General features: G+C 53.3%; 2 protein-coding genes across 2 annotated transcripts in view; one reads left to right on the plus strand and one right to left on the minus strand.

Annotated features, from left to right (window-relative positions):
* Positions 1–426, minus strand: part of POSPLADRAFT_1141614 (hypothetical protein) — a gene marked incomplete at both ends in the record, with an annotated part of 6,799 nt that extends 6,373 nt beyond the window's left edge. The window contains one exon of the mRNA XM_024485317.1: positions 243–426. Coding sequence (XP_024339605.1) covers positions 243–426 — 184 coding nt within the window. The remainder of the gene's footprint in view (positions 1–242) is intronic.
* Positions 427–6,647: 6,221 nt separating this feature from the next.
* POSPLADRAFT_1065909 (hypothetical protein) lies at positions 6,648–10,675 on the plus strand (the record flags this gene model as incomplete). The annotated part of the gene is made up of 9 exons (XM_024482013.1): positions 6,648–7,001; positions 7,060–7,354; positions 7,402–8,033; positions 8,090–8,510; positions 8,562–8,917; positions 8,942–9,275; positions 9,380–9,745; positions 9,805–10,130; positions 10,191–10,675. 9 exons carry the CDS (start codon positions 6,648–6,650, stop codon positions 10,557–10,559), a joined length of 3,453 nt encoding a protein of 1,150 aa, XP_024339606.1. The 3' UTR covers positions 10,560–10,675.
* Positions 10,676–11,294: the final 619 nt, after the last annotated feature.

The following is an 11,294-nucleotide window of genomic DNA, read 5'->3' on the forward strand; positions in this document are numbered from 1 at the left end:
CCAGCATGAAGGCGCACATTTATCGCCCGGGGTACTTCTTCCCTTTGCCCAAATACCCACAAGACAGAGAGTGCCAGTGTTCCGCGAAAAACAGCTTCCGTCCTTGCGCCATCACTACTCTCGCTAATAGAAGATCTCACGCAGTTCACTGTTGAAGTGGCAAAGGCTGGTCGGATCAGGAGCTGTTTCACAACAAGAATATGAGAGGACTTGTGAAGGAGCTTTGATGTACGGAGACGTACATTCGCGTCTTCTCACCAGCACCGTCAACAGGTTGTCACACAACTCTGGTTTGACAGTGGCAAAACAGCGTGCATTGATGAGGACAATTCGCGGACATCCGGATTCCATAGCAGCAGTCATCCGCATCGGTATAAGGTCCCAACTGTCGCGACTTGGGGTCAAGCGACAAGGGCAAACAAACATGAAGGCTGGGGGCGTTTGACTGGGTCTCACCAAAGTGATGGTGAGCAATGCTCAAACCTAAGGCTAGGGACAAGATAGTGTATTTAGTTAGTGAAGTAGGGAAAAGATACAAAGGGAGCTTACTGACCTAGGGACAAGAGGTCGAAACTGAGGTCCCTAGGGTAGCAGAGGCTGGCTTATATACAGGGGAAGATAAGGGCAGGCTGTGCACATTGGTCCGTGCACAGCATGCTGACGCAGCCCTGGGGGCTGGTGAGTCAGAGTGGCTGTGTCAGCAAAGCCCGAGCTGTGCCGTGCACTGCTGCCCATCTAATCTGATTGTACAGTAGATAAGGAAATGTCCGTTTCAGGCGTATAGTACAGAGGTCGCGGGTTCGAGCCCGCGAAAAGGAAAAAATTAAGAGACGGCTAGGCGCCGTGTCAACTCGTGACATTACCCCCCCCCTCATCAATGGCGCATGACCTCATGCGAGGTGCCCTTGCCCATCTCCCACCCGGAGCGGCAGCATGCTTCGGTCAGCGGCAAAGGCATTGGCTGGAAGTTGAGACCACCAAAGGCAGTGGCATTGAGGCGGTGAGGGGCATTCGGGTTTTTCCGGTGGAAGTCAGATATGAGGGCTGGTGCATTTGCAACATTGCGCACCGGTTCCCATGACATATGTGAGTCGTCATAACCCTTCCACTTGATGAGGTACTGCAGCTGACGCCAGAAGATCCTTGAATCTTTGATCCACTCAACCTCGTACTCCTCATCACCTTCAACCTCGATGGCCGGCGGCTCCTCCGGCTCCCGGCCCGGAATTTCGCTACATGTGTACTTGCTAAGCAAGGAGACATGGAACACCGGGTGCACAGGCACCGATTTTGGTAGAACCAACTCATAATCTAAGTCTCCGAGCTTTTGCCACACGGCATATGGTCTGAGGCGCTTGGGACTGAGCTTTTTGCTCGGCTGTTTCAGCTTAAGGTTCCGAGCATCAAGCCAGACCTTATCCCCTGGCGTAAAGACCGGTGCCTCCTGCACATGCTTATCATAGTACACCTTCATCCGTTCAGCTGATAGCTCCAACGTGGAGCACATATCATCGCAGATCTCCTTTAGGATTCTAAGCCGATCTGCGGCCACAGGCATCGTGGACATCGGATTGATCTGCACTTGGATCTCAGGGTGATATGCCTGATTCAGGAAGAAAGGGGAGTGCCCGGTTGCCGAGTGAACTCTATTGTTCAATGCAAATTCAGCAAGCGACAACTGTTTTGCCCAATCATCCTGCCTGTGGCTTGTGAAAGCACGTAGGTACTGCTCGATCTCCTGATTCCAGCGCTCGGTCTGGCCATCCGTCTGAGGGTGGAACACTGTAGACAGCGCCGACTCGATCCCTAGTCCCTTGTATACCGCATGGAGGTACTTTGACGCGAACTGGGGACCTCGGTCTGATATGACCTTGGCCGGGGCCCCATGGTGTTTGAACACGTCGCGGATATACAGGTCTGCCACACCTTCTGCCGTCAAGGTCTCGTGACAGGTGGAAAAGTGGACCTGCTTGGTAAAGCGGTCGGCGGTAACTAGGATCGAGTCGAATCCATCAGACCTTGGCAGGCCAACGATCATATTGGTGGTGATGATCTGCCATGGGTGCTTGGGGATCTCGTTCGGCTTCAGCAGACCCTGGGGCTTGGCTGGGAATGTCTTGGTACAGTTGCACACGTCGCAGGTGCTTACGTACTCATTGACAAATTTGGACATCCCTGGCCACCAGTAGTTCCGCAACACGAGCTCGAGGGTTTTGGCACGACCGCCATGACCAGCGATCAGTGAGTCGTGGTGGATCTTGACAATATCCCGCTGGAGCTTTGCGTTCTTTGGGACATATACACATCCGCGGAACAACAGAAGCCCTTGTTTGGCATTCCACTCGTCAAAGCCCTTCTGCAGCTGGGGTGGCCCGAGGTTCTGCACCTTCTCAAGTGCCTCGGCCACTACCTGATCCTTCTCCGAACATTCCCTGATGCACCTCAGAAGCAACTGATCGGCTGTCACTGAGGCGTGCCCATGCTGTGTGGCGGCGATGCGGAAGCGCTCCTGTTTGAGGACAATCTGATCAGTGTTGTCATCCTTATCGCCGACCTGATGGTCCAATTGGCGTGACAGGGCATCAACTTTTCCATTTGATGTCCCGGCTTTATGTGTGATGCGGAAGTCGAAGTGGGCGAGGAAAAGCGACCATTGCGCTTGATGACGCGTGAGGTGCTGTGACGTGCACCAGTACTCGAGGTTCTTGTGATCAGTTACGATCTCGAACTGTGTAGGCAATCCCTCGAGATAGTGGCGCCAGTCATCCAGCGCTTCGATGATCGCAAGCATCTCTTTATCGTAGATCTCGTAGTTATGCTGGGCAGGGTCCATAGCGTGAGATCGGAAGGCGACCGGATGCCATTTGCCATCGTCCTGCTTCTGCATCAGCATACCACCGGTGGCGTACCCCAAGGCATCAACCTCAATGCATGTTTCCTGATTAGGGTCATACAGCGCCAGAACAGGGGTTGTACCGAAGAGTCGTTTGAGCTCATCAAACACGTGCTGCTCCTCATCTCCCCAATGCCAGAGGTCATTTCCTGTGAGTCGGTCGAGTGGTCGCGAGATCTTAGCGAAGTCCTTAATGAAGCGGCGGTAGAAATTGGAGAACCCCCGGAACTTCTAAACATCTTTTTTGTTCTGGGGTACCAGCCACTCATTAATTCCTTTCAGCTTCGCAGGATCCATCACTACCTCATCACCACCGAACACATAGCCGATGTAGTCGACCTTGGGAACATCCCATTCGCATTTCTCAGGCTTCAGGAACAGATTGTTTTCCTGAAGGCGGCGCAGAACCTTACGTGTGACCTTCTCATGCTCCTCTTTGTTGGTGGAGAAGACAAGGATGTCATCTAGGTACACGAGGACTTTGCCACCAACAATGAGATCGTGGAAGATCTCGTTCATCATGGCCTGGAAGGTCGCAGGGGAGTTGGTGAGGCCGAAGAACATCACCAGGGGTTCGTACAACCCTCAGTTGGTTACGAAGGCTGCCTTCCACTCATCACCAGCTTTGATCCAGATGTTGTTGTATCCCCATCTGACGTCGAACTTTGTGAAGAGCATAGCACCGCAGAGCTTGTCTACCATTTCGGCGATCAGCGGCAGTGGATAGTGATTCTTAACAGTGATCGCATTCAGTTGGCGGTAATCCTGCACGGGTCAAAGTGTCCCTTCCTTCTTTTTGATGAAGAAGAAGGGGGACGAAATGGGTGACTTCGACTCCCATATGTAGCCTTTCGCCAGCTACTCCTTCAGGAACTTATCCAGCTCTTCCTGCTCATTGTTCGACAATGGGTACACCTTTGAGTGGAACATCGAATAGCCAGGCATGAGTTCGATTGCGTGATCATATGGCTTCCTTTTGGGTAACCGTTCTGATGCTTCTTTGGAGAAGACATTCAAGAACTTGTGATACTGCTTCGGCACTGACTCCTCGGCGGGCTTAACAACCTTCTTCTTGATCTCTTCCTCAGCAAACAGCTGGGAGTATGTATGCCCTGCTGCGATGAACAGCTGAGGAGCGCCTGGAAGTGTGATGCCTTGCTCCCAAGCCTCGATCAAGTCAGCCTCTGTCCACTCAACCTCTTCCGGCTTCTCCTCGGGTTCAAAGTCCGGGAGTACCTTACTTCGGCAGGCACCAACGACTGACCATTTGGATTTTGGCGAACGCCTGCGCGCCGTGGGTCTGACCCCCGTATCACACACAGTCGCTGCTTGCTCCATTCGGCCAGTCTTTCTGGCACTGCACATTTCAGGGCATCATGACAGTTTGAAGGAGCCTGTCTCCCAATCGATCTCGGGGTTGTGCTCGCGTAGCCAATCCAACCCGACGATCACATCCTCTGGACCTATGTCTGTGACTGTAAACACTGTTTTTTCGACGTGATCTCCCATCTGCATCTGTAGCACAGCTACTTCCGAGATGCTTCCATCCTTGTTGAGCGTTCCATTGATATTGTAGAGCGGAATTGGTTCCTTTAATTTCCGCGTTCGTACTCGATTCTCCTGGATGAAACACTTGTTGATAAACTTCGTGGTGGCTCTGCTGTCCACCATTGCGACTATGTCTTTGTGCCATCTTTCTCCTTTGAGGCACACCGGAATGTGGAAATGCTGAGACCCATGGTCTAATTCGTACACATTTGCAGTCGCCAATACATTGTACAGATTGTTATTACGAGACCCGACATGTGCGGCACGAAGCGCGGACCTGATCAAAAACCCTCCTCCTTCATCGCCCGGTAGTGCTCGAGCTCTTCGCACATTGACTTCACCTATTCAAGGGTCCGGCAGATCGTTCCGGGTATGGAGACCTGGAACTCCGCGACAAGTACCTGAGCAGCATCCCCTCCCGCATCTACCGCAAAATCGAGCTTGAAATGTTCACCACGTGGGAAGACACTGACAAGTGCACGGAGGTCGAACAAATACTCGATATCAGCCGGGCCCGTCGACCCGAGTTGAACAATTTCTTCTCAGCTCGAGGAGGAGGACGAGGTGGAGCGCATGGTGGTGCACCCCGATCGCACGGAGCTTCAGCCAGCATCAACATGGCCGTCGGAAAAGAAGACTTCCCTGGCAGTTGCTTTGGCTGCGGGAAGCAAGGGTACCGTTGCTTCAAGTGCCCCAATTGTAAGGACAAACCTTACACCAAGCGTGCTGATGTGCAGGCTATGGTTGCCTCGGGTTCCTCCCAGGCAGCGACAAGCGCCCCCATCACGACATCACCTGTCGCGACTTGAGGTCAAGCGACAGGGGAAAACCAAACAAGACGCTGGGGGTGTTCGACTGGGTCTCACCGAAGCGATGGTGAGCAATGCTCAAACCTAAGGCTAGGGACAAGATAATGTATTAGTTAGTGAAGTAAGAAAAGATACAAAGGGAGGCTTACTGACCTAGGGACAAGAGGTCGAAACTGAGGTCCCTAGGACAGCAGAGGCCGGCTTATATACAGGGATAGATAAGGGCAGGCTGTGCACATTGGTCCGTGCGCAGCTGGTCCGTGCACAGCATGCTGACGCAGCCCCGGGGGCCAGTGAGTCAGAGTGGCTGTGTCAGCGGAGCCCGAGCTGTGCCGTGCACTGCTGCCCATCTAATCTGATTGTACAGTAGATAAGGAAATGTCCGTTTCAGGCGTATAGTACAGAGGTTGTGGGTTCGAGCCCGCGAAAAGGAAAAAATTAAGAGACGGCTAGGCGCCGTGTCAACTCGTGACACCAACAAGTACGCAATGAAGACAAAATGACCGTTACTGTAATGCAACACAACATAATGTCTTATGCTGGTACTTTTTGATTTTGATGTGCATTTGTGTGGCACACATGGCCTACATCAGTAAAACTCCAACTTTCCTTGAGAGGCTTAAAGTGCTTATTGTTCCTTAAGTCAGGAAGTAAGGTGAGTTTCAGCTTAATTAAAGAGCAAAAATAATACTTTTTTGAGCTTACTTGCCTTAGTCAACTTGATTCCAGGAACCAAGGCAAGATTAAGGTTGTGCAGGAAATGTGGGGTTTTACTGATGTATCGGCGCTCCAATGAAATGAGGTTGTAATGTTTAATATGCACCCACTGCATGGGAAGTGGCTCGCAAAGCACTGAATCCTACGTCGCGCTACCATTAAAAATGTATTGGTAGGACATCTAGCTATGTCTAAATCAGTGAATTTCCCGAGAGAAAGGACTCAGGTTTCAGAACATTTGACGAAGTTGTATGGTAGTGGGCCACACCAGTGACTGGGCATCTAACTGATTTTCGAGCAGTTATGCTTATTTCGCAGCAAATTCTCGCTTTGATGCCATTCCTTTTGCATATATTCATTTGATGCATACTTGCGCGTTTTTGAGATTTTGATAACTGATGTTTGGGTGACTTTCGGTCCTTACAACGTAAAAACACCTCGGGCGCTTGCATGTATCCTTTGTACTTATTTGTTCCAACTGAAAGCCCGGCCTCAGCCCCTTTATTAGCCGAGATATGCTCGCAATTAACAATGTTATGCTAAATCCTTCTTACAGATCGTCACTAACATTCCTAGAATACACACTCAGTGCAACCCTGCCGGATCTCTATGCGATAAAGCTGGGGTGAAACTGGAAACACTGTCGGAAACCTACTCGAATTCGAGGCACTTCAGCGCGCATGGCCCAAACCAAGGACCACCACTACTGGAAGCAGCTCCGAGAGACACTCACAGGAGGGCGGTGGGATCACGCATTCCCTGCGAAGACTCCTAAGGGTGCCGCGCTATCATGGCTGGAGCTTCTGCGTAAATTCAATAAGCATTGCGTGGGCCACACTCATGTCTCCGAGCTCGCGTCACAGACGCAGGCACTGTCGCTTCTGCTTTCCGCAAACTCGGGCCTCGACGCGAACTTGGCCGAACCGCAGGGGCCTCTCATCCTTGGTGACGAATGTGTACTCCCGGAGGAAAGGCTGGTCGAGGCAACGGCGGGGTACAATGCACTGAAAAGTCTCGAGTCTACTGGTTCTGATGTGCGTATGTCCTTCAGGAGTGCTATTAGCGTCGCAACCTGACAGCAGGGTGGTCAAGTCAATCAGGCTTGCGGTCGCATACTACGCATACGCGCTCCGTCGTCCGTCCGAGTGCTTACAGATCCTGTCGCAAGTCAAGTTCCTCAGCGATGTCCAGAGTCGCACTTCTGCAACAAGCACCCCGCGGGCACAGTCTCTCAGGCTGCGCATACCGTCCGGAGGGCCGGACGGGTCTGTCTCCTCGGCATGGTCGGGCAGCACCGTCTCTGGGATCTCGATATCCTCCGTGGCTGAGATCAGCGACGGAAGTACATGGGCCATGACGGAGACGATTCGGAGCATATGTCTTCAGGGTAAGTACAGTTGCCGTCATCATCTCCTTCCGCTGACGCCGCGACAGGCATGTCGCACGAGACAATATCTGTGGATGCACCGCAGAGCGCATTCGACGCGTACCTGGTCGCGCTGCCACTCATCACCAGCGTCGCGTCCGAGATTGCACCTTATATCGCGGGCCAGCCACCGCCAGCCGCAAGCAACGGCGTTGGCGCAATCGACGCTAGCCCGTTTGGGCGTTATCGCGAGCTGTGGCGGTGGATTGAACGGCTACTTCGGCGTGCGGTCATTTTAGGTTCCCGCCTTTGCGATATCAAGTCGCATGGACCACCGCATAACGTGTTCTGGCAGATCCTTGATCTCTACCGTACGTGCAGCGCCTACTGGCCGCCGACGTTCCGCCCACATCACAGGGGGGCGGTCGCTGTCATACACCTGCGTGCGTGTGTTCTGCGGGTCAATGCGTCGCCGGTAGCGCATCCTACGGCGATGACACGCCAGGGCGACAGCAGACCAAACCTCTGGATCAGTGCAGCGCGCTCGGTGGTCCAGGAGTACCGTACGATCCTGAGCCTGAGCACACAGTTTCCGCGTGCAGGCGAGCGCAACACGAAAGTGGAAGATCTGGTCGACTTGTGCGTTGCGGTGTGGGAGGCTGACGGTGCCGTCGGGGAGTATGCCGGATGGGTGATCGATGTAGGTGTCTTCCGAGAAGTTTGACGGTGTTGTGGGCTCTGACCAGGGCGAGGCAGGTGCTGTGGTGGGCGACACGACTCACGTTCAACTCGTACAAGGTGTTCCGCCACATGACGCGTCTTTTCTATGTGTCCGGCGATACAGAGCTGGCGAAGCGGACGCTTCGTCTGTATGTACAGGTCGTAAGCAAGGCGCGCGAGACGCGCTTCGCAGAGGAGAACACTAGCGGAGCGATGATGGTGCACGACGACGAGACGGACACGGACCGCAACTGGGTGCAGATGCTGACCCAGGGCGCGCGAATGTTGTGCCGCTTGGCTATGGCCGAGAGCGACGGGAGTATCGCAATGGATGAGGCTAAGGAAGCTGGCGTTATGGTAGAGAAGGCGAAAACGCGCCTCGATCCGAACGAGAAGGACCTGGTCGCGAATGTGCAGCTAGCAGAAGGCATATGGCTCTCCACCATGGCATACGCAGGTAAGAGGGCGCATGCCATCGTCTCATAAGCTTACTAAAAATGCATCACAGAGCGGGACCCTCGAAGCCGGATGTCCCGTTTTGCTGACAGCCTAGCGTGTCTTCTGGCCTCTGCAGAGACCTATCTCACCCCTTCCGTACACTATCACCTTGCACTGGCATATGCCCGCCCAGGCCAGTTTCTGGATCTGCAGAAGGCGATTACACATGCACGGTCGGCTGTCGAGGATGAACCAGGAGAGATCCGGCACTGGCACCTTCTGGGCCTATTATTGACCGCCACAGGCGATTGGAAAGCTGCTCAAAGTGTCCTGGAAGTCGGCGCTGGTGTCTGCGAAGTTGAGCTCGCGGATGACGGCACGGCGACGCAGAAGGATGCACAGCCGAATGGAGTCAACGGTGTCTATGCACACGACTATGCTTCTGGTCAGCCTTCTGCCGCTCATGTGAACGGTTCGAACGGCGATGCGACAGATGGCCGCATGGACTCGAGTCCGGTCGACCCCAAGCCGGATTCCAGCTCGGGCGGATCCATGACGGTGTTGGAGAGCAACGCTGTCGATTTGCCGCCCTCCTGCACGCTATTACGGCCGATCCCAGACCGACCCGCTCCGTCTCGCCATGATGCGTTTGAGCATGCACTGCAATTGCGAATGACACAACTCGCGCTGGCTGAGTTTGTGGAAGGACCGGAGGGCGCTGGTGACCGATGGGTAGAGGTATTCCAGTGGTTTTCTGAGAGACGAGAGGTAGGCGCTGATGATCGTAAGCCGTATCACTGTCTATTGGTGGTATATGTCTCATCCGAGTATCTCATGTAGGAAGATGTTCTATTGATAGCAGACGAGATCTTCCTCCGCCGTCTGAAGTACCCTCCACAGAGCAACAGGAGACAGCGCGCCCCAATGAGGCACGCACATCACAAATTCACTCCCCTGCCGACGCGATGTCGGACCAGATACCCGTCCCGCCCACACCGATACCCATCACCGTAACACCCGCGTCGCCCGCTCTCAACGAGCATCCGGAAGTGCGCGAGCGAATGTCTCACGAGACACGCTCGTCCTCGTTCGAGGACCAGGGCAGAGATATGTCGAGAGGCAAAAAGGTACGCGAGGTGCTGAAGGATCGCGTCCACAAAGGCCAGGCCGGTATCACAAGGATATCGAAGAAGATCGGGCATAATGTCGGGAGGCATGGTAGCATACACATAAAGCGCTCCAATTCCGCTCCAGGTGAGCATAAACACGTTATTCTCTATGACAGCAAGGTTAGACTGACCTTGAGACCCTAGATCTCCATGCTGTACTTGGGCACTCGCCATACCAAGCATCTTCAATTCACTTACGCCATCAACTGAGCGTCCACGCTTCACAACAGGACCTATCGCTACTAGATGCGCCGCCTCCGCCACCTCCGCCACCGCCACCGCCTTCGCAGTCTCCTGCTTCTGCGTTGCGTAGACAGACGGATCGTGCGACGCGGGACCGTCGGCTACTGAGTAACCTATGGTTAATGTCTGCGGCGACTTTCCGGAGACTGGGCAAGATCGAACAAGCGCGCGCTGCAATACAAGAAGCAGAAGTCAAAGACGACGACAATCCTGCTGTATGGGTGCAGGTAAGCCCATGCCGATGGAAGCAAATGTTCTCAGCAGCTGAGATTAGAATTTTACAATAGCTTGGGCTGTATTATATGGCTTTAAATAACCACCGTCGAGCACTTGAAGCATTCCAGAAGGCGTTGTTCATCTCTCCTGAGGACGTGTCTGCCACCATACACATGTGCCGGTTGTATCTCACATCGAGTACGTCGGGCAACAACGTCTTGGGCTCTGATCGGGACAACGTGGACCTGGCGGTCGGTCTACTGTCGGACCTCACACGAGGTGCTGGCTGGGACGTTCCTGAAGCATGGTATTTCCTTGCGAAGGAGTATGGGCTGCAGGAGCGCAAGGATAGAGAAAGGGAGTGTCTCAGTTTCGCGTTGACGTTGTCCGAGACACGGACGTTGAGGGATCTCGGAACAGCTGTAGGCTGGTGTTTATGATGTCGTCATTCTAAGATGCGTTCACTTCTGGCACCTAGCCTCTAATCGTACCACCCTATTATACGATCTACTACTGGATTGCTGAAGATCTATACAACCTGACGCGTCATCACTGTCCACCTACTTCATGACTCCTGCTTACGATAACTGGTGCGGCCGCATCAAGATCCAAAAATCAAATACCAGCGTAAGACATTCCGTTGTGTTGCATTACAGTAACAGTCATTTTGTCTTCATTGCGTACTCGTTGGGACCTTATACCGATGCGGATGACTGCTGCTATGGAATCCGGATGTCCGCGAATTGTCCTCATCAATGCACGCTGTTTTGCCACTGTCAAACCAGAGTTGTGTGACAACCTGTTGACGGTGCTGGTGAGAAGACGCGAATGTACGTCTCCGTACATCAAAGCTCCTTCACAAGTCCTCTCATATTCTTGTTGTGAAACAGCTCCTGATCCGACCAGCCTTTGCCACTTCAACAGTGAACTGCGTGAGATCTTCTATTAGCGAGAGTAGTGATGGCGCAAGGACGGAAGCTGTTTTTCGCGGAACACTGGCACTCTCTGTCTTGTGGGTATTTGGGCAAAGGGAAGAAGTACCCCGGGCGATAAATGTGCGCCTTCATGCTGGAAGAATTGTTGCAAAACTCAATGAGGTCCTTCTTGGTCCTCCCCTGAGAATGCATTCAGCGGACCTGTGGTACATCTCACCCACCCGATGGCACATACCTTGA

Source organism: Postia placenta, assembly GCF_002117355.1.
Source record: "Postia placenta MAD-698-R-SB12 unplaced genomic scaffold POSPLAscaffold_6, whole genome shotgun sequence".
NCBI classification, from domain to species: Eukaryota; Fungi; Basidiomycota; class Agaricomycetes; order Polyporales; family Adustoporiaceae; genus Rhodonia; species Rhodonia placenta.